This window comes from Martes martes (genome assembly GCF_963455335.1).
Source record: "Martes martes genome assembly, chromosome: 6".
Classification (NCBI taxonomy): domain Eukaryota; kingdom Metazoa; phylum Chordata; class Mammalia; order Carnivora; family Mustelidae; genus Martes; species Martes martes.
This window is the reverse complement of record NC_137893.1, coordinates 71,239,267-71,263,743: the sequence shown is the minus strand read 5'-3', so window position 1 is coordinate 71,263,743 and position 24,477 is coordinate 71,239,267. Positions and strand designations below refer to the sequence as shown.

General features: G+C 37.4%; 1 protein-coding gene across 2 annotated transcripts in view; it reads left to right on the top strand.

The window, feature by feature from the left end:
• LAMA2 (laminin subunit alpha 2) overlaps positions 1-24,477 on the top strand; it is a gene marked incomplete at its 5' end in the record, with an annotated part of 635,124 nt that overhangs the window by 338,458 nt on the left and 272,189 nt on the right. For both annotated transcript variants that reach the window (XM_080805462.1, XM_080805461.1), the window contains 3 exons: positions 8,430-8,531; positions 10,521-10,732; positions 20,411-20,522. In XM_080805462.1, the coding sequence (XP_080661588.1) occupies positions 8,430-8,531; positions 10,521-10,732; positions 20,411-20,522 (426 nt within the window). The remainder of the gene's footprint in view (positions 1-8,429; positions 8,532-10,520; positions 10,733-20,410; positions 20,523-24,477) is intronic.

Genomic DNA, 24,477 nt, shown 5'->3' with positions numbered 1-24,477 from the left:
ATGGAGGAGGGAATAGTCTGTTTGTTATTTTTAAAAACTTGATCTGTTTAGTTCTGGACCTCTTGTTATATAAGTACCACTAGCAGTCTGGCTTTCAGTTACAGCCAGAAACATTCTTACCCGATCAAACCCTTACAGTTCCATTTGCTTTGAATCATAACTGAGTATAGAGAACGTAAAATCGGGCCTTACTTTGTTATATGGAAGACCTGAAGCTTACGCTAAAGATAGGTTGGCGTTATTTTATTTTATACAAATTCATATAAGAAGCTCATACTGATTTCTCCATTAAGCAGTTAGGAGACTGGGCTCCAGGGACCCTGACTGGTCTGTTGGTGTCACTGCGAGAATATCTCTGATGGCTGCCTGTCATAAAACTGTTCCTGGCACAGTCACATTGATAATTGTCATCCCTATTTTGGATACTGAAGAAATTTAGCTAATAACAAAATACAAAGGAATGCAAAATTATCAAGTTGGATGTGGCCGTGTCTAAAGGTGAAAAAATAATCAGAAGGAGGATGCATTGGACACGTGAGGGCAGGGAAGAGAAGGAGAAGAAGGGGAGGAAGAAAAGGAGGAGATTGATAAAAGGAAAGAAGGAGGAAACCAGGCAGGTAGGAAAGACCAGGCAGGTAAGAAAACCAAGCAGATAGGAAGAAATGAAGGAAGGGAGGAATAAAGGCAGGCAGGTAGGAAAAGCCTTAAGATTTTCCTCTTCGTATCTCCTAGACGACCTAACGTGGTCTCTTGCCTTCCGAGCCAATGTTTCCAGAATGCGTTGTTTCTGTTTGACCCTCAAAATTCGTACTCCTTTTTCTACGCAACAAGGTGATGTGACTTTAGGACCTCCTATGTAAATTCTGCCCATTCTCTAATTCAACATCCCCTTACACACGTTCTTTTCTAATTATCAAACTTTGAAAGAAGAGAAACATGCTCTTATCTCAATGTTATAAATGTACAGAAAAACACAACAAAACATGAAGTTCTGTTTCGATGTTAAAGGAGAGCTCCATGAACAGATGCATCAGTAAACACTTTGGAGGGAGGGACACATTTTCAGAGTTTAAGGCTATGGAGATTCAAAATCTAGAAAGATGAAAAGATGAACCACTCGCCATGTTTGTGATGCTAAATTGAAATTAACATATACGTTTCATTTATCCTGCTCCATATTACAAAGACTTTTCCTCTCTGATTTTTGGATATCCCTCCTGAAATATTTGCTCTGGTTAGCGAAAGTAAATATTAGATTTTACACCCCATTTAATGGAATAAGAGAGCTGATGTTCTAATAGCAGACAACCCAATAATCCAATCCTGTTTTAAGAAAGAATTTCCCCCCATATATAGTGTCCATCATAGATCACCCACCTTTCACCCTTCAATTCATATTTCTCGAGATTGGGGGTGGGGGAGGCTACAACACAGGTAGCCTAATACTAAATACTGATGTAAAGCTTAGTTTTATGAATTACCTTTAGCCTTTTCCACTCGTGAGGGAGAACTTTCCTGCCTCATTAAATCTTTAATGCAATGTGCTGCATGCACACTACATTATTATGTGTGACATTAGGTTATATATCGCATAGTAACTGTAATGTTACTTGCAAACAAGCTGTTTCTTTTCCCTGAAGGTAGAATTAAAACAGGTACTCGTGGGAAACAGCTACTTATGTTGCTCTTTTCTTAATGGGGTGAATTTGAGGATCAGGAGAGTGAAGGGCTTAGAATTAACCATCGCTGGGAGTGAATGACTCCCTTTCCTTGCAGTGCCTCTCAATTTGATAACTGAATCTTCTTGAAGAGAATGTTGCTTAATGGATATAAAGAAAGGCAAAAAAAACAAAACAAACAAACAAAAAAAAAAAACCCCAAAGCAAAAAAACCCCAAAACAAAAAACACAACACTAGGTCTTTGGAGACCTTCATGAAATGAACTATTCTCATTAAATTCACTTTCTCTTTGTACTGAAAAGGAATACAACTTTCATCTCTGATGAATATAATCTATCCAGTAAATGGAAGAATTTCTAAATGTGAGCTGGAATTACACTTACTTCTATCTGTGGAAAACTGTATTTCTCTGGCCAATAGAAGAGTGGCAGTTTTGTTCCTCAGTAGCAAGAGAAAATGAAATGTTCTATTGGCAATACAAGCAGTGCTCTAGCATTGTCCCCAAAATGGATGAATTTGAAATTCTCAAAGATAAAATTTATAAGTTGAGTCTACGGAGTCCAAAATTGTGGAAAATTGAAGTTATACATGGTACTCGTAACTTACCAATGTCGTGGGACGTGTTGTTAGAATGCATTCTCCAGCATTCATGGATGATACAGTTGATGCAGAGCTGTCCCTGTTTTAGAGTCCTTTAGCTCTCTTATTTGCTGTGGTTGCCCCTGAGTCTTTGAGAATACCACCAAGAAACCCTTTTTTCCTCCTCAGTCTTCTGACCAGCAGGACACTAGCCAACCAGAGAAAGAAAAGCAGCATTTTTTTTAAAGATTTTATTTATTTATTTGACAGAGATCACAAGTAGGCAGAGAGGCAGGCAGAGAGTGAGAGGGGGAAGCAGGCTCCCTGCGGAGCAGAGAGCCCGATGCGGGGCTCGATCCTAGGACCCTGAGATCATGACCTGAGTTGAAAGCAGAGGCTTAACCCACTGAGCCACCCAGGCGCTCCAAGAAAAGCAGCATTTGAATAGTCAGAGAGCTGTAGGAGTGAGAGTTTCAGCAGGAAAATGAGTTGAAGCAAATCGAAGTAGGAGAATGGGTAGATACAAACAGGGGCTAAGTCGGAAGTCCCAAAACTTCAATTTGTGGTACGCTACTCTTACTATCTTTGTTTTGTTATTGTTGTTGTTGTTTTGCAGTGTCTCCTAGACCAATTGAAATATGCCACAATAGTGGCAACTTAACAAATATTTGCATTTTAACAACTGAGCAACCACTTAAAAAGATAATGCACACAAGTTCAGGCAATATAATAATTTCTTTTTTTTCCCCATAAATAACTAGGATGACTTACTAAAGGGGATTTGTGTGCCCACCGGGTAATACACAACTTCTTAAACCTAGAAACAAGTTTGCTACCTTTAATTCCTGTTTCACATTGATTTTTGTGCAATATTTGTTTTTTTTTTAAGATTTTATTTATTTATTTGACAGAGAGCGATCACAAGTAGGCAGAGAGGTAGGTAGAGAGAGGGAGAGGGAAGCAGGCTCCCTGCTGAGCAGAGAGTCTGATGCAGGACTCGATCCCAGGACCCTGAGATCATGACCTGAGCTGAAGGCAGAGGCTTTAGCCCACTGAGCCACCCAGGCGCCCTGCAATATTTGGTTTTTATCACAGCATCTACTGAAGACTTCCCTTGGCAAACATACAGCATGGCTGAAAGTGCAAAAACAGAGCTTGACGTTTTGAGAATATCACTGAAAGGAATATAGTTTTCCCATGTTAAAACTGTGATGTACATCAAGCTAGTTGTTTGTGTGGTATCCAACAGATACATAGTATTGCTTATGTTTCCTTTAAATATTGACAGTATCCCACAGTGCCTTTGTGAGTTTACTGCAGTGCCGTGGGCCACCTCTGTGCAGAGCTTGTGAAAAGGGGCTAGATAGATCCTAGAGAGTATTGAAACTCTAGAAACTTGAATGAAATGTAGAAACTTGAATGCAGTGGTCCCAGGACCAGTAGAGGTCCTTTACTAGGGGAGGCAATAACAGAAGTAATGACTGAGGTCAGAGAATTGAATTCAAACACTTGGTAAGGACCTACTAACTGTGATGTAGTAGTAGAAATAGAAAGTTAGACAAGAAATATTTCACTAGAATAAGATTGAGACTAATTTGATACAAATAACACAGTGAAAACAATATTATGTTGTACCTATGGTTTCTAATTTGAAATAGAGAAATAAAACAATTGACCTGACCCAATCATGGAAGTTGGGAAAATAATCAAATATCTGGAAAGGTCCAGATAATAAAATTAACTGGGTATATTGAGTATTTGAGACATTATTTAAAAATCACTCAGTATAAAAATGTTATAGGATGTATTCCTGCCCCTGAATTCATATGTGGATGTCCTAACCCTCAGAATCTTAGGATGTGACTATTTGGAGAAAGGATTTTTAAAGAGATAATTAAATTGAAATGAGGTGGGGTGCCTGGGTGGCTCAGTGGGTTAAAGCCTCTGCCTTGGGCTCAGGTCATGATCCCAGGGTCCTGGAATCGAGCCCTGCATCATGATTTCTGCTCAGCGGGGAGCCTGCTTCCTCCTCTCTCTCTGCCTGCCTCTCTGCCTACTTGTGATCTCTGTCTGTCAAATAAATAAAATAAAAATCTTTAAACAGAATTAAATAAAAATAAATTGAAATGAGGTAATTAGGGTGGGTACAATTAATATTAAAAAGAAGGAATTAGAACACAGATGAACACAAAAAGAAGACCATGTGAGGACACAGGGTAAAGATGGCCATCTACAAGCCAAGAGGAGAGACTGCAGAAGAAACCACTTCTGCTGACACCTTGATTTCAGATTTCTGTTGTTTAAGGACCCAGTCAGTGTTTTATTATGGGAGCCTGAGTAAACTAACACAGACACAGCACAGCACAGGATAGAAGATACAGATTGAGGAACCAGGTATAAACATAGTTAAATCCAGTGGAGAGGGCACCTGGGTGGCTTAGCTGGTTAAGCGTCTGCCTTCTGCTCAGGTCATGATCTCTGGGTCTTGGGATGGAGTCCCATGTCCGGCTCCCAGCCCACTTCTCCATCTTCCTGTTGTTCCCTGCGTGCTTGTGCTCTCTTCTGCCTCTTTCTCTCTCTCTCAAATAAATAAAATCTTTAAAACCCACCAGAGAAAAAATAGTCAATAAGAAACAGTAACCAAAAGAGTAAGAGTCTTGGAGACATCCATATATGGAGTATAGAATTAGAAAGAAAAATGTATCTACAAATGAGACAGTGACATAACCAAGTCAGAGGAAGGGGTATCACAGAAATTTGGTGCAACAGAAGACAAAGGAGTTGAGAATTTTAAGAGCGATTACATGCCACATACAAATAAAGACTAAAACTGAACCAAGGGTCCATTAGTGGTTGCTAGATAGAGCTGATAAATGACCTTTCAAGAAACTCTTTTAATGGAGTACGAGGGATGAAAGGATGCAGTAGGTAAAATAAGAAAGGTCGGATGGGTAAGAGTAAAGAAAGTGAATGCAATATCCTATATCTGAGTTTGACAGTGAAAATAATAACCATAGATCATAGATAATACTTAGGAGAGACAATAAAGTTGGTTGATGATTTGGCAGCTCTGTGTACACTGGATTTGATGGAGAGATTGAAGATTGGGATTACAAAGGGATTGTAGGAGAGTGGGAAAGCAAGGACGTGGAAGAGCCAAGTGAAGGTGACATTTGTAATATGGAGTGGTGGATAGATGGAGAAGAGGCAGAGACTTCTTCATCCAAAGCTATAGGAAAGGACGGTTTATACTCTGAATAGTCTCACAGGTTTTTCCTCAAAATCCCAATATCCCTCAGAAAAGAAGATGCTGTCTTATAGTTGACTCATTACAAAGACTTTCATATAATGGTGTGTACTAGTTGGGAAAGACAACTTCTAAACTGTGGGATGGCATCTTAAGCAATCTTTTTTGAAAATAACTTAAATAAGGAGTTGACTAAGCTGCCATATAGAAATGGCCATACGAAGGGTGGCTTAGTTGGTTAACCATCTGCGTTTGGCTCAGGACATGATCCCAGGGTCCTGGAACTGAGTCTTTGCATTGGGCTCCATGCTCAGCGGTGAGTCTGCTTATCCCTCGCCCACTGATCGATCCTCCCTCCTGCTCGTGCTTTTATTCTCTCTCAAATAAATAAATAAATATCTTAAACAAAAGAAAAAGAAATGGCCATAAATATATAGCTTGAAAGTGAATGAAAAAGACAATGATTCTAAAACTATGGAAATCGATATTTGTGACTTGGAGAAAAAAACAAAGCTGATAACATCATCATACATCTTTTTAAAATGGTCTGCTTCCACATAACTTAGGTGGAAAGAAAATGGATTCACTCATGCAAATTTTTTGATGACTCAAAACTGGTTCTAACAGTACCAAAGTATAGGTATCAAAGATGCATGGAAGAGTTGGGGAAAATTTGCTTTATGAAATGTGAGTGAAAAGTCAAGTTTTCATTTTTATACTATTATTATCATAAGCCCTCAGAAGTACAGGTTGAATTAATTCTACTCCTTAGTTCTTGTTTTATATTATGATTGACCTGCAGAAGGGCCCTTTCTTTTTCTGTATTTGTTTCTTTTTCCCATTTCCAGACTCATTCCTCTCTCATTATTTTAAATGTTATTTGACTTTATAGTTATTATGAGTAGGTATAGAAATAACATAAACAAATGAAATGTTGTAACAAATCAAACATTTTTCTATTCCATCTAAAGTCTTAAAAGCTTGGATATTCTGGGGCTCCTGGATATCTCAGTTGGTTTTATGTCTGACTCTTGATTTTGGCTTAGGTCATGATCTCAGGGTCATGGGATCAAGTCCTCAGTCCACCAAGCTTAATGCAGAGTTCCCTGAGATTCTCTCTCTTCCTCTCCATCTACCCATCCCTTGTGCATGTGCGTGCATGCTTTTGTGCTCTCTCTCAAATAAATAAATAAATCTTAAAAAAAAAAAAAAAGCTTGGATATTCAAATTACACTCGCTTTGGCGCTTATGAGCAAAATAGGCATTACCTTTCATTCTGAGTTCCTCACATATGTGTAATTTTAAATTAAGAAATTATGAATTAAAATTGATCTTTTTTCCTTTTCTTTTAGGGAAGCACATTCCCCCAAATAAATAAATGAATAAAAGTATGTTGTCCAAATTTTAAATGATCAAAATATATTTGGAAGCTCAAAAGTTTTTGCAACATTTTAAATCTACATCCTGGTGTTTTTCCCAAACTCCAACCCTAGGTCCTACAAAATATTTTTATAAATGAAGAAAATTGTAAATAATTCAGTCTTTGAAATCTGTAAAGCATTCTTTCCTGCTGTCTGTCTAGACTCTTCTCATTGAGAAAATGGTCTGGCTGATTTTGAACAAGTATGCAAGGTAATATTTAGGATGCTTATCTCAATAGAACCAAAACCTTTTACATAGATTCACCTTTCATTACTCACAATAGTGCCAAGTGCTATAGTCCAGGCAGATATTTATTATTTTATATATGAAAAAACATTAGAGGAGTGCCATTTCTCAGTGGAACAGGGGATACCAGTTCCTACTAGAGCTCCATGTAATGAGCTCTTAGAAGACATTGCAGAGCTGTAATTTGGAAACCCTGTTTAATCAGCCATGGCAAGCTATGTGCCATTCCCCACGGAACAACTCTGAGAGGAATCCGGGTTCCTCCTCCTCCAACCCGTGCATCGCCGGGAATTGCTTTGTGGTCGGGGTCCGCAGTAAGAGGCCGTGGAGAGCCAACGGCTGCCGAGCTGGGGCTCTGTGTGTCAGCATGGAGGAAACAGCAGAATACAAATCATCAGCTTTGTTTTATGAATGTCTTTATTTACAATGCTGGAGTGGAATTTTTAAAAAAGGACTGCAGTATTTGCATCGAATCTGTCACTCAAGCTCCAGTGTTGATTCCTGTCCTATAAATGATCTTGCTTTCCTATTTTTTTTTTCCCTTTCTGCAAGGTTACTGTCAATGTCAAAGATGTAAACCTCAAGCATCCATTATATGGGACTTGGCATGCACAGTGGAAGAAAAGAAATTTGTTTAATGAAAAGGGATAATAACATTCATTCCAACAAAGTATATTTGATTGCACAGGGAAAAGCATATCTTCTTTGGGAGTTTTGATGGAATTGTATCATAATATAGAATTTGCTGCTATTCTTTTTATTTTGCTCTGACCTACAGCATTTCCCAGTTTAGCTTATAGTCTATGGAAAGTCACTGTCAAATGGAGTGATGTCTTTGTTGAAAGTGTTCATACCAACAGAAAGTGAGTGACCCTCAGGGATGGGTAGAAATCTCCCAATTTTGACAAAGATCCTTCTCTGCTTGGGAATTGTAAAGCTTAAGTTATAGATGAGGAAAATGACAGGAGGGGCTGTGTTTGGTTTCGTGGAGCTTAACCTATTTCAGCAAGCCTGCAATACTGGAAAAAACAATACATGAATTTATATTTATGTCAGGCTTGCTGTTGATGGGTAAGGTTCGTAGAAAGGTTACTGCTAAAGAAATGTCTATCATTCTCACTCTGCACTCTTGTAATTTCTGTTTCTTCCAAATCCTACCCTCTAGAAAAATAAAATGATTTTAAAAGAATAAGTAAAATATGAGTTAATAGCCCATCTCCTATCTTGTAATGATTACGTATCTCCTCTCTTGTAGCTTACAGCAGCTGGAGGACAATTGACATTTACCATATCATATGACTTTGAAGAAGAAGAAGAAGATACAGAACGTGTACTCCAGATTGTGGTTATCTTAGAGGTAGAGTATGGAGCAGATCATTTATGTTCAGCTGTTTCACACTCTTAAGTTATTCCTTACCTGATTGGTTTTGACATTAATTTACATGTGACTTAGGGAATATTTTATCTTGGGTAATTTTTTTATGCCCATGTTATGTTTCACCCTGAGATATATCTAAAAGACTGAGCATATTCATTAGGTTCCAATGATAAAGTAGACCCTCGGACCAGAATTTAAAATAAAAACATACTGACCGTATTCCCAAGATTATAAGTATAATGAAGTGTTTAGGCAAATGCTGATTTACATAGTTCAATTTTTTCCATCTTTCCTTGCTTCCAAATAGATTTTATGGTCTACTTCTTTGTTTATATTAGGCAGAGGCAAATGGAGAAAGAAACTTGTTTATTTAGGTATAGTTAAATCTTGACTTCAAAACTCTTAATTTAGATAAGAAAGACATAGGAGACCTGCTTTCAGGATTTGGAGGCCATGGACAATTTCAAAATGCTGAAGGCCTAAAGATATCTTAGAGGCTCTCTGCCCCTTTTCTCATACTCTTCCTCCAATACTTACACAGTCTCAAAGGCACACACTTGCATGCACATTTGTGATTCCAAATGGATTGATGTTGATTTAGTACCATGCTTTGTTGTTCTTTGCCTTGAACATTTCATGCATGTGACAGAATTCTTCCCCTAACATACATATTTCCAGTATTAGGTGAAGAGATCTGGGTGATACATATTACTACATATGTATGTATGCATGTGTGTGTGTCTATGAAACTAGAAATGTGTCTAGGAATTCCTTCAAGATAAAAGGGATTCTCTAAATGTAAAATGTTGTGAAGTTCTATATTATTAGTATAAATGAACTCAGAGAAGAAGGATAACCTAAATGTCATAGGTCAGTCCGTACATTCCCTGTAAGGATGCGTTATCTTCTTGGGAACACTAGAGTCCAGAGCTTTTCAGGTTTGTTTTTGTTTTCCCGTAGAGAAAAGTTCTTTCAAATGAAAGCTTATGACACTACACTGTAGTGTTATGTCCCCCCCAAAATGGGTCCGTGATTAAAGGAGCGAAACTGATATAAAACGAAGGTCAGGCAAAGCTTTATTCCACGCCAAGCATCAAGAATCAGACCGAACATTCAGGGACTCACCTCTCACAAGAGAGGGCGACCTTTCTGTTTCACAGACTAGCTTTTAAGGGCAAAGGCCATGCGGTTGGGCCTGGCCACACACAGGTGGCCATTGAAACTGTAACACACAGAGAAAGCCGCACAGTCATGCTAGGTGACCAATTGAATTACAATTTACCCTAGTAGACATTTGAACCAGCTTATCACCTTGGTCAGAATTGGCGCCCAAAAGGTGCCCAAAGGGCAGGGCCCATATTCCTTGGTAAGGAGACAGTATGCATCCCCCCAGTGATCAGATGTCTCCACCTGGCCTAACCCACCCTTCTATTTGAGCTTTGTTACCTGGGGCTGGTTTCCGGGACTTTTTTCAAGTAAGTCCCCCGGGTGAAGGGGAGCAGGGACAGTTTAAGGGTTAAACAACAAGGTTATTGTTTAACCTGGAGGGAAGCCTCTTGCTAAATAGATCCTTACAGTAGCAAGTTTTCTTCCCTGTTTTTCTATACAACCCAGATTCACCATAAAATAATATATTTGAAATATGCAGTTACTGTGCACTTGCGTAAAATCAAGGTATTTGTAATCACACGTGTGTGCATGAGTTGCCAAGAATCTTTCAGTTAATGGTGGAAGCAAGGTCATGCATAACAAAGCTTATACTTAGTCCTTCATCTGGTTAAGGCTAAGAGTTAATTTGCCTTCTCTTACTTTCAAGTATGCCAGAAATATACTGAATGAAAAGAAAGCCAACCTGGAATTAAAAATCTACTGAGGATAATTCACTAAGTGGCAAATCCAAATATGCATACTCCTTACCCTTTAAACCTTTCACACTTTTACCCTTTTGTACTTTCTTTTTCCCTTTAGGGAAATGGCTTGAGAATTAGCACAGCCCAAGATGAGGTGTATCTGCAACCGTATGAAGAACATATTCATATATTGTCACTTAAAGAAGAATTATTTACCATTCATGGCACAAATTTCCCAGTCAGTAGAAGAGAGTTGATGACAGTGCTTGCGAATTTGAAGAGAGTCCTCATACAAATCACGTACAGCCTTGGGATGGATGCCATCTTCAGGTAAACTCAAGAACTACATCTCCCCGTGTTGGCACAATTCCTGTGGACCAAACAGGCCTGCGGTGGAAGAGTGACTTTGAAGATCTGTAGGTTTCCTTCAGATAGTAGATAAGAGCCGAGCACTGGTTTTCTGAAAAGCGTTCCTGGTAAAACTTTAAAATTGAAATACTCAGAAGGAATGTGTTTTTGGAATGTGTCTTTTCTAGTATTGACGATTCCTTCACAGTTTGGCCAGAGGGTGTGATGAAAAATGATCCTCATTCTGAGAAATTCTATACTGGAAATTAAAATTTCCATTATGATGACTCAGATTGTGGGAAACTAAAGAGGTATAACTCCAGGGTAGTCATATTCAGAAAGTAGTTTGTAAAGTATTTTCTTCCATGAGTTGATTAACATGTATCCAGCTTAATAGTATATACTTTGTAATAAGAAATCTAAACACTTTCCTTTAAATAATCACAAGTCTCTTTATAAAAGGCTGGGATGGCTGTGTGATGTAAAGGAATGAGTATGAGCTTTGGAGCCAACCTAACTAGGAATTCAGTGAGCTCAATTGCTTATTTTATGTGTGACCTTTGGCAAGTGATTGGTCCTTGCGGAAACTTGGTTCCTTCAAGTGTAAAGTGGAGATTATAGTGTCTACCTTTCAGGGTCGTTGTGAAAATTATATGTGGTAATTATGGAAAGTGCTCATTAACTGGAATTGGTTGTTTTCCATTCTTTTCTTTAAAGAGAGAACTTCTGACTGGAACCAAACATGCTCATATCCAACTGACTGTAGGCTGCTATGCTTTTCATTTTAAAAACAGTGATGTATTTGTCCAATGAACTGTGAACTTCAACTATGTCTGAATGAGCTTTTTTCCTGAATACACACAAGATAGCATGCCAACTTCCCCCCAAATGAGATTGAGTTAGATGATGAAACATGACCCGAAACTGACAACATGACATAATCAGAATCAAAGGAATGTCTCCAGTACTGGTTTACCTACAGGAGGGTCTGTTTTTTGTTTTTTGTTTTTTGTTTTTAATACTGATGCTCCCCCACTCCCATCATTTCATGCTGCTGCCTAGTTTGTCTTTCACTAGTACCATTTCAACTAAGTGTAATCATCATTAACATCTCCCAAAGGAGAGGACAGCGGATTCATAAACAGAACTATTGTCAAACAGTGTACCTCTTTTGCATAGGCAATTCTGCTGGAAGCTGGGTTAAAATGCCATGAAGATGTGAAGCAGCACTTAGGAATTAATTATGTTTTCTCCCATTTAGTAAATAGAGATTGTCATGATGTTTAAACAGTACAGAGAGATGAGTACTCTGGCTTTCAATGTGAATGACAACCAAATTGACAAAAAGCAGCTAGGGGGCTTATTTATTTTTGTCAGCCTTGCTTCTCAGACTAGTTAATCCAAAGGCATTTCCTCGTGATTTATATCAGGTAATTTCAGTGTCTACGATCAAAATCATCAGCTTCATTTGAAGCCTTGCAAAGTGTTCCCATGTATGAGTGGCGTGTTCACAGAGCAAGGGTATGGGAACAACACTGGAGCTAATCCAAGTAGGTGGCTGCTTTGTGCAGCCTATGTTAGTTACCTAAAGCACTGTCCTTCTAGAAGGAAAACCCAAGGTCAGATTTGAAACGCCTACCCATTTCAGGTAAACAGAGAGTCAGCCTAAATCCTGACTCCGTGAACTTGTTATATTTTGTTTATCTCTGATCTCCAAGTGGATTGAGTCATATTTGTGAAACATCACTTGAATTGATTTCAACTTGTCTTGCACAGTAGGCTTCAGACCTGGCATCCAGTTTGTATGTAAGCACAAGTAAATTGAAGCCATCTCCACAAAACTTGGTGTTTTTGTGGTATTTAAGGAAGATTTATTTCCCTGGTAGTTCTCAGCACAGGGGACTTCCCTTCCTCCAGCTGTGTGGTTAGATGCAGATGAATAGTTGAAGGAGAACTAGCCTGCGGGTCAGGATTTTGACTTCTGTTTTCAATTCAGCTATTTAATAGTTGTAAACATAAGTGTAGCTTTGACCTCTTTGAATTTCAATCACCTTGTCTGTGAAATACAGAGGAGGACAATTGCCTTGCCAACTTCCAAAGGTCACCAGGAGAATAGAATTAGAGGGCTGCAAAAGCATTTTGCTAATGGCGGATAGGCCCACAAATTGGAAGCATTTCTAACTGACCTTAGTCACTGCAAGCAGTACCATTTTCTCCAAGTACCATTAAGACTTTGGAGACATGGAGAATAAAGCACATAGTGATAGCTCCAAAATGGTGACAGTTTTTACTGTCATTCTTTTCCAGAATGCTGAGAGGCTCATACAATAAAATTAATTGATTTCTTTCTCCTTGCCCTCATTGGTAAGATGAAGATAAAAACAGAAAAATTTCATCTTTCTGTTAGAAATAGAAATTAACCTAACCAAATCATACATCTTTCTTCTCTAAATTGTCTAAACATTAGCTTTAGTAGCACCCTTGATATTTAACTCAAGCCAAGGAATCTGTTCAGCTTTTCTTAAATATCTCAGGTGTTAGCTCTGTTTTTTTTTTCCTTTTACCTTATGGCAGACATTAGTTCAATTCATCAAAATTTCCAGTCCCCTCCCTTTTTATTTTATTTTATTATTTACTTATTTACTTTTAAAATCTTCATTGAAGTATGCTTGACATATATTATCATTAGTTTCAGTTGTATGACATAGTGATTCAGCAATGATATACATTACAAAATGTTCATGTTAAGTGTAGTTACCATCTCTCACCATACAAAGTTATTGCAATAATATTGACCATATTCCCGATGCTATACTATTCATCCCCGTGACCTATTTATTTTTTTTTATTAGTCTTTTTTTTTTTTTTTTAAATTTGACAGACAGAGATCACAAGTAGGCAGAGAGAGGCAGACAGAGAGAGAGGGAAGCAGGCTCCCTGCCGAGCAGAGAGCCCGATGCGGGGCTCGATCCCAGGACCCTGAGATCATGACCTGAGCCGAAGGCAGAGGCCTAACCCACTGAGCCACCCAGGCGCCCCCCCCCCGCCGTGACCTATTTATGTTATAACCAGAAGTTTGTACCTCAGTTCCCTTCACTTACTTTGCCTATCCCCTACTTCCCTCCACTCTGGCAATCACCTATTGGTGCTCTGTATTTATGAGCCAGTTTCCATCTTTGTTGTTGTCATTTGTTTATTTGTCCCTTTGCTCTGTGTTGCAGATTCCACATATAAGTGAAATTATATGGTATTTATCTTTATCTGTCTGCCTTTTTTCACTTAGCTAATACCCCCTTGGACTTTCTATGCTGTAACAAATGGTAAGATCACATTATTTGTTATGGCTGAGTAGTATTCCATTGTGTATATATTACCACATCTTCTTTATCTATTCATCTGTTGTTAGACACGTAGGTTGTTTGCATATATTGACTGTAGTAAATAATGCTGTAATAAACATAGGATATATACATCTTTTTAAATTAGTGTTTTTGTTTTCCTTGGGTAAATACCCAGATCCAAACCATTCCTTTTGTATCTACCTCTGAGGGTAGATATGGTCATATGACTTGGTTTGGCCAATGGTACGTGAGTGGGAGTGAGTCTCCCCTGCTGCCTTCCTCCCGACACACACATAAGAAAAGCATTGAATTGTTAGTATGAGACTCTCTGGAGCTTATCCACCTACCAGAAGATAAAAATAACCTGAAGTATTGACAGTATATAGAGGTCAGCCACCCTTAACTATCACTCACTCAGAACTGTGGAGGATTTTGCATGAATAAACTTTTTGTTTTCTGTTAAGACACTAAGAATATGGAGTTGTTACCACAGCATAATTGAGCCCCCATCATAACTTTATTGTGATACACTTCATGTGTTTTTATTGTTTGAAAGTGAATTCAGAATTGTTTCAAGGCAAGATATCTTCATATGACTTTTTAGAGTAAATGTGTGTTGGGGGGTTGTACCAAAAACATTACACAGAATTTATGTAATAAATAATCTAGAAAAACCCTTGTAAATAAAGGAGCCTCTTGATGATTGTAGTAATAGTGTTGATAGATGCATAGTATACATCTACCTTTTGAAATTAATGATACAGGTATCATTTTTTGAAGAAATTATGCTGATAAAGCCATTAAAATTTTAAAAAAAATATGCAACTCACTAGGTGTTGGGCTCTTGGTAAGGGGTTTAAACCCACCTGTGTTTCCCCACTATTGTCTTGGACTACCAGCCAAATCAATTCTGTAAATATTGGATTCATTCAGTGTGCCAGCATTTACTCAGTGCCTTTTATATATATCTAAGTCTCAATCTCCTCCTCTGTATAATAGCAGAAGCAATGTCTAACTTTCAAGATTGAAGGCTAGGTGAGAAAATCATGTACCAAAAACACCTGACGCACTATTCAGCAATATGTTGGGAGACAATGTAGGGTCACAAGATGATCATTGGTTTTATAGTCATGCTTGGGTTTGATTCTGTGCTACACTGTTAGCCAACTGTATTATCTAGGACACAGCCCTTCGCTGAGTCTCAGATTCTTCGTTTGTAAATACAGACAATAACACAATTACCACACTGCATTCGCTCATAGTTAAATGAGATGTCTGTCAAGCCCCGTTAATGGCAGACACTCAGTAAGCAGTAATTATTATGATGTGGTGGTTCTAAGCTAAGCGAAGAGGATACGATGGTTGATAAATGATCACTGAATTAAAAAAAGGCATACTCCAGAATGGAAGGCAGACATGTGCATTTACAGTAATATAATAAATAGTACATTAGAAATGTGCGCAGTACATACTGGTAGAGCTATATTATCATTTAATATAATGTCTGTGAATGGCTTCAGTGGGATCCAATCCTGTCAGTTATTTCCCTTACTTGATGGGGAGCTAAAAATGATGGTAGGAATGTCTAGGTATTGTTCAGATGGCCCACTCAGACATTGCCTGGGCCACTAAATGATTCTTTGCCTTTTTAGGAGTGGAGTAACATTTATCAGTTCCCCCTGAGTCGTGCTTGATGGAACTTCCACAAGGTAGAGACTATGGGAAGTTCTGAGTCATCATCTTAGGTTTTGACAGAAATGAAATAGAATAAAGCACCTGAAACAGCAATAAAATCTTCCTCTGGTGGCTCGCCCAAAGTTACATTTATTTAAGTAGAATTAAACGGATGCCTTCAATAGAAAAAAAAAAGATAGGAAAAATTATTTAAAAGAATTTTATGATCATAGCTCTTATTGCTTCAAAGAATATTTTATATATTATTGTTACTATTATTTTAGTAAAGCTTAACCTATCTAACTCTGGTGGAAATATAGTGAAACAAAAATACTGAGAACGATCTTTAGGTCAGTAACAGGATAATGTTTCTAATACGATTCTAATATTTTCAGTACAAGCTTATATAATTGTGTCTTTTCTCTTCATCATCTTATCCATATTTCCAAGTCATAAGAATAAAGGGAAAGAGCCAACTAAAGCATGTGACTTAGTTGACAAATCTTTGATAGTCCATGTACTTCTAAAATTTAGTACCTTATTCCTACCAGCATTATGTATTTAAATGAATGCAGCCTGGTATCAAGAAAAGAACATGTCCATATTGAAGGGGAAAAAAAAAAAAAAACCTGCAGCCTTCTTTACGAGTAACACTTAAAACTGTTAAACACATTAAAATCCCATTTACCAACAGCAGAACCTGATGAACATTGGGTCTGCTCAGTGAATGCTAATGTGAGATATTGCTGGGAAAGATGTTTGAATGTTGAAATTTCTCATAGCTCAAAATGGTTACACAGATTAAGGAGAGGAACATCTGTTGTTCAAAAGACAAATGAAATTTGGCAATTCATTGGAAATATTTTTGTTTTTGTTTTGTTATATTTTAAATTCTCCCTTAAAGTAGTCCATTAGTCACTTTTCTATTTTAAAACATTCCAATGCTCAATTTTATATTGAAAATCCTAGGACTGTATATACAATTGACCAGACTACTGTTTAGTAAATTGTGGCAGTCCTTTATGTGATAGTAAACTAGTATAGCAATCCTGAAATCATCTAATTCTGAAATTAAAGTGATCAGAAATCTAAGTGAATCTTGTGACAGTCCATTAATTGCAGGCAATAAGATGTCACAATTTGTTCTGACGTGTTCTGACCTCTGACCTCAAGTTCTAATTCTAACACTTTTCTATTTATTTATTTATTTTTGCCAGATCAAACGAGTAATTTGTCTTTTACTTCTCTGACTTTATTTATCTGGAAGGTTGATACTAGGCTTTAGTCTATCATTTATTTGGGAATATGTTAGTTAGTGTTTATAATACAACTACATTCCATTCACCTATTCATTATCCTACCCATTCATCTATTCATGCATGATGTTTGTGTATGTAGTCTTGTATCCATTCACTCATCTATCCATCTATCCACTATCCATCTATCCATTCATCCATCCAACAAAAATGTATTGAGCATGTATTGAGATGACCTGGTGAGGTATACAGATGACACAACAGGGTCTTTATGAGAAGTAGCTCATAAGCTCATGTCGACACAAGCAAGTATTCTCCTTAGTAACTCAAACCCTATGTTGAGTGGTATTTATATAGTAGAATATTACTCAGCCGTAAAAAGGAATGGTACCCTGATACATGCTACAACACGGATGAACTTTGAAAACATACTAACAGAGAGAAGCCAGACACAAAAAGTCATGCATTGTATGACTCCAATTATATGAAATATCCAGAATTATCCATGTTAAATCCATGGAGACAGAAAGCAGACTTGTGGTTTACCAGGGGCTGGAAGAAAGGCCAGAATAGAAAGTGACTGCTTAATAGGTATAGGGTTTTCCCATGGGCCAGTGAAAATGCTTGGAACCAAATGAAGGTTACAGGTATACAACATTATGAATGTACTAAATGAACATGTTAAAATGGTTAATTTTATGTTATATGAATTTCACCCCAGTGGAAAAAAACAAAGAAGAATTGCCAGTGATACATCTTGTACAAGTTTACTTGGTGGTGGTTAGAAAATGACCATTTAGGGATTTTCCTAAAAATCTCTACATAACCTGAGTATTGTAAGAGAGTGGTTTTTAACACTTAACATTTTAGGACCTTCTACTAGGTTGTCCAGACTGTACCCCCAAAGAAGAAAGCATTGAAGAAGTAGTGTTCAATGAATTAATCTGTGGCTAAAGATAAGTCTCTTACCTTTACAAGATGCCAGTTAGTACTCAGCACCCAAGAAGATCCCATCCAATTGCCTTGATTTTTCTTTTCAACTTCTTGGTTATGTCTGAGGTCAGACACATTCCAAGGTACTATCAAGTGTCTGGTATTAGTAAAGTGAGAGTAAACACAATAAATATTTTAATGTTTGTTTTTTTTTTTATTTTAAGTAGACTCCATGCCCAACATGGGGCTTGAAGTCACAACCCTGAGATTAAGAATCTCATGCTCTATTGACTGAGTCAGCCAGGTGCCCCAAAACAGTAATATCTTCAGAAATTTATTAGCTGAAAAGTTTACAATTTGGTTAAAGGTTGTTACTTTTGAAGATTCATTAAATGAGCCTATTAGCTTTGTTGTCTGGATTGATTACAGCATAGATTTCCAAATCTCCGAAGTTCCTTGATAAACATGAATCACCGATTAATAAAAATCTACGACCACTCTTTTGGAAAGCAACTGAAAATGCAAGAGTTGGTTACATCTTTCTTATGGTAAAAGGAAGGCACATAGTGTTGTGTTAGGGGAGGTTATCAGTCATTTTAAGAAATAATACTTATCACTAGTCAATTGCCATCAATTAATTTTGTACCCTTGGAGTTTACTTAAAATTTGTTTTAATATATTAAAATGGCAAAAAGCTAGATTTGGAGATTCAAGTAGTATTTCTTGTAGTACTCCTGTAGATATTTTCTATACTCTCTCAACAGTCAATGAGAATAATGTTAATAAAATGCCTACTATTTAATAATCACCTACTATGTGTTATATGTTATATCAAGAACTTTATAGTCATTCATTATATATTCATTATATTTCATTTAATTTTTAAATCAAGCTTATGATGTATGAACTCTTATATAATCTTCACTACATAGAGAATACTGAGACCTAGAGAAATTAATAATTTTTTCTAGGCTACAGGACTGGTAAATGTCAGAGACAGGATATGAGTCTTGGTCTGTCTGACTCCTGATTCTGTGTTGTTAATAATGAAGCTTTTAAAATTTCTTTTATGAAAAAGAAATGGAAAAAAGCCAATAAGACAACAATAAAATTTATTTAAATTGTTAATTCATATTAAGTTTTCATATTCTTGGAAGGAAATATATATGGGAAGTACATATACACATAATGTGCATAAATGCCATATATATAAATAAAAAGCAAATATAATGACATTTTTCAATTTGGCCAAACCAGCTTTTCCCCAAAATAATGAGTGACTCCAAATCACTCTGCTAAAATCACTGGATTATACAGAAATGCTGATAAAATGAAACCCACAGATACAGAGAACAATGCCTTTAATTGAGGCCAAAAACAAATTTAAGAAAAATAGCACGTGAAAGTTTCACTTTGCATATAACACCCAGTGCTCCAGTTGTATGCAAACGAGAATCTTGGAACACTACATCAAAAACTAATGATGTACTGTATGGTGACTAATATAACATAAAAAATTTTTTTTTAAAAGAAACTCTTACCTTGGGGCACCTGGGTGGCTCAGTGGGTTAAGCCTCTGCCTTCGGCTCAGGTCATGATCTCAGGGTCCTGGGATCAAGCCCCACATCGGGCTCTCTGCTCAGTGGGGAGCCTGCTTCTCCCTCTCTCTCTGCCTGCTGCTCTGCCTACTTGTGATTCTATCTCTCTCTCTGTCAAATAAATAAAAAATAAAATCTTTAAAAAAAAAAAAAAAAAAAAAAAGAAACTCTTACCTTTAACTATCAATGTGCAGATTTGTTTCTGAGAAAAAAGAAGTCAAAATAGCTTCCTTGTTTTCTTCCATCTTACCTTCCAATTTATTTTATTTATTTTTAAAATTTTATTTATTTGACAGAAAGACAGCCAGAGAGGAAACACAAGCAGGGGGAGAAGCAGGCAGAGGGAGAAGTAGGCTTCCTGCTGAGCAGGGAGCCTGATGTGAGACTCCATCCCAGGACCCTGGGATCATGACCTGAGCCAAAGGCAGAAGCTTAACCCACTGAGCCACCCAGGCCCCCCTTTCCTTCCAGTTTAAAAGCTTGAGCTGGATAATTAATGTTGTCTTCTTTCGATTTTTCTAGTTTAAATATTAAAGTGAGCCGAACCATCATGTGAATGTTTTCTGTTTTAAAAACACCTTCAACTGTGTTATTTTAAACTATCTCCCCCCAGAAAGGAAATTAAAACACATCCAGAACCCAAGACATGAGCAGGAATATTCTCGTATCTTTTCAGCATCTGAGAGTGGGAGTGCTGGCGAGCGCTTTGCGCTGGACAGACTTAAGGAATGACCAGAGCTTCAAGTTATGGATATTTCTGGGCCGTCTTTCTCAACACAGACAGTTTACCTGTGTTTCCATTCTTGTTTCTCTAGGAGTCCTCAAGCTATGTACCATCTCTTTTCCTTCCCACTGTAGGTTAGGCTCGGTGGGCCTTGAATCCGCGGTGCCCTATGCTACTGACGGAAGCCTCGCCACAGCTGTGGAAGTTTGTCAGTGTCCTCCTGGATACACGGGTTCCTCTTGCGAAGTAAGTTTGCAGGAATAGATCCTCAACGCATTCCAAGTTCCTCCCGCGTTGCTTTCAATACACTGTTTTATAAGTAGGTTAGCTCTTCCATCAGTGATTGCACAAATAAATAATAGTGTTTTCCTTAAAGAAGAAACTTGAGTGTCTGCCAAAAATCTTGGCTTTCAAATCGCATACTGCTCACATTATGTCATCTTGAAATGATGTTTCTGTTTTGGATATTTTTACCTTACGACAGCTGAAAATCTGATCTTTTCCTAAGTGTTTATTTCCTATTTAATTGGTTGATAAAATAAGATGAATGATTGCAGAAGCATATTTAATATTTCAAAATTATTTCCCTTCATTTCTATCTCCATACTTACCAGGAACTCACACTGTTTTTTCCCCTTGCCTCTGGTTTTTAATCTTGTGTATCACACTCCTTCTCTACTTTATTTCTAAGAACACCAAACGGCAAGCAACTGAAGCATGCAATCTTTAAAATGCCAAGAATATAATATATGGAAGAAATACCTTGATCTGGAAATTTTCCTACATGGCTTTGATTTGCTTAACACCTAAAATCTGAGATATTTGTTGCTGCCCCAATATTCTAGTTTTGTAATAAGATTAACATTTCTTATTTAATACCACAATGTGTCATTTTAAGGTAATCATTTTCCTGGACTTACATGTATTTTTTTCGGTAGTTTGAAATTGGCTTTACTTGAAACCTGGTCAAAAAATTTTTCTGATAGAGGACATGGCTTGCAGATAAATAGAAGCTTAAATTCTTTAAAAATGGTGCCTTTAAGGAATCATTTGAGTGTACCAAGATGTTCCACTTCAACACACTATCCCATTAAACCATTTATAGAAATACTCTAGGCATTGCTTTGTCAGTTCTTTTGTGCTCTAAAATAATGCATGCTTTTAGAGGATACACAGGATTTAGAGTCATATTCATGACAAATGTGTTTTCTTTAACGAGGCTTGGATTCACCTATCTAGAAATAAAACTAAATGAAATTCATTGACATACTTGATTTTACAAAATTCATCTAAAGAAGAGAAAAATAATTGTGGAAATAAATTTGTTCTGTCAACCTAAATTTGATTTTACATTTAAAATACATGCTGTAGGGGTGCCTGGGGGGCTCAGTGGGTTAAAGCCTCTGCCTTTGGCTCGGGTCATGGTCTCAGGGTCCTGGGATTGAGCACCACATCGGGCTCTCTGCTCGGCGGGGAACCTGCTTCCTCCTCTCTCTCTGCCTGACTACCAGATCTCTGTCTGTCAAACAAATAAATAAGATCTTTAAAAAAAAAATGCTGTATTTGATGAAACATATTCTTTTATTAAGAGCCTACCAGTTTTTATTCAAGCCAGAAAGCTCCCTTTGAACCTTTAAGTTCCTATTTCAATTGGAATAATAAATACCTTGATTCTATTCTTCCTTTAATACTTATCCCTAGATTCATTATTCCATGTACTCTTCTTCATCTTTATGAGTTCCAAACGTCCGTTGATATAAAACTGAATATTAGAATTGTTCAGTTGGCTGTTTTTTGCTTATTCGTTCCTCTCTTCAAAGGTATTTATTGTGAGTCTTTAGTAAATTCTGTACTAGATGCTGAGGGGATTATCTAGAAGGTAACATCATAATCCCTGTCCTTAGAGAACTAACCATCTATTTAGAGAGCCAGAACAAACACCTATGAAAAATTGGACCTCAGCACTATATAATTAAAGGACCAGTAAGTGGTACAGAACGTAAGTGCAATAATCATTCAAAGAGGTGAGCAGTTCCAGTACAGCGCAGCATCACTGAAAGTATCCCTGCGTGCAAAAACCTCAAATTGGATGCTAAATTAATGGTAACAATTAGGTAGAAAGAGAGAAGCATGAAAGAGTCAAAGAAACAGAGGAGGGAAAATGAAAGCTTCCTATGATTCTTACACAATAATTGTTTGATAAATAAAGGTGTTTGGAAGCCCAAAAGAAATTTAGTTGAATCAGGAGACAATGAATTCTGGAACTCCGGGATTTCTCTCTTTTTCATTTTTTCCACTAACAGTTCCTTCTTTTCCTCATCAAAACGTCCAATTTTTAGACTTGCTATTATTCATTCCTATCCTTTCTTGATTTCATTTGTTTTTTATTGAGTTCATAAGGCTAGTCACGCTAGCTTTGCTATCACCAATATCCACAAACCACTTAAGAGCTGAGTAAACTACAAAGACTAGAATGTCATAATTCTTGGTTGCCAAAGACAGGTCAAACCTCTCTTTATAATATCATTCTCTTTTACTTTATTTGGAGCGACAATGTTGATTCGAAATCTTGTTTTCTCATTTCTACCCAACTTCCTATAAATCACTCCACAGTTTAATCTTTCAAATATTTTCTGACTTTCCTGGTACCATCATAATTCATTTCATTTCACAGGTGAGACAGGTGAGCAAATCAAAGCAAAGTGGGGTACTGGAAAAGAAGTACTTTAATTCAAATCTTAGCTTTCTTTTCTATATGATGGGAATAATATTAACTACATCATGGAACTGTTAATATATTTTTTAACTGATACTGATAATCATATATTTTGATACAATCAAGACCCTTGATTTGAATGATAAGGTGATGAATAATACAAATATGGTCCCTGCCCTCAAGGACATTACCTTTACCTTTAGTGGTAGGCTAGATAATATGCCAGAGAAAAAATTTAAATAAATGTAATAAATGCCATGAAGAAAATTCACAAGGTATCTTGATACAACTACTAAGGAAGGGTGTTGGAGGAGTAGATGAGAGGTGCTACTTTATGAAGGGTTGTCAGGAGAGGCTCTCTGAAGTGGAAATATGTAATCTGAGTGTTGAAGAATGAGAAAGTCAGCTTCGTAGAAGAAGCTGGAAGTATATGAGGAAGGAGTGGAAAGGAGCTTTTCGGAGTCCACAAGGACCTGAAAGATGGCAACGATGCCTAGAGCTTAGTAAGAAAGGGAGAGAGTGGCATGAGACATGATTGGAAGAACCAGACCATTCAGAGCTTTGCCTGCATTATAACAATTTGGGATTTTATTCTAAGTGCAATAGAAATTGATGAGAATATTTTAAGGTGGGTAGTCAGATGATCTGTGTTTCATTATTTGAAGAAGCTTTTATGGCTCCAGTCCGAAGAACATACCATAGGAAGGCAAGAATGCGAGGAAGAATAGTTGATATGCTACTGTGGTAGAGCATGCTGTTATGGTAGACTATGCTGTTGTGGTTTGTTGTAGGCTAATGGCAGAGGATGGAGAAGGATATGGGTTTACTCTCTATATATTTTGGTGGTGAAACCAGTAGGATTTATCGATTGATTACATACCAGGGGAGAGTTTAAAGAACTAAGGAGTTTAAGAATGAGTCATAAATTACCAGCTTGAACAATTGGGTATGATGTCATTTACTGAGCTGGGGAAGACTGGGGAGGAATAGCTGTGGGGAGAGGACAGAATCAGTAGTCCATCTTAGAAACACAGGGTTTGAAAAGTGTAAAGTACAGATGTGAATGTACAGTTAGAATATGCAGGCCTCGAATTGGAAATACGTTTCTGGTCTAGAGATACGTATTTGGAAGGGATCATCAACCATGGGACTGAATAAAATTACCTAGGAGACAGTGTGATGAGAAAGAGAAAGTGATCAAGAGAAAAGCTCCTCAGAACTCCTGACAATGAGAAGTTGGGTTAAAGCGGAGGAGCAAGCAAAGAGCTACAGCGGAAGTGGAGCTGTGATATTGTGGAAATTGAGAGAAGAGGGCATTTGAAGGTGAGAGGAGTCAGCTAAGCCGTGTGTTGATGAGAGGTCAGGCAGTCATAGAGTTGTCCACTGGCTTTGGCTACCAGGAATGTGGTAATATAGCTGAAGTGTTTTAACTGAGTGGCGAAAGCACAAGACAGAGCAGAATGGAATGAAGCATGAGAGTGAAGT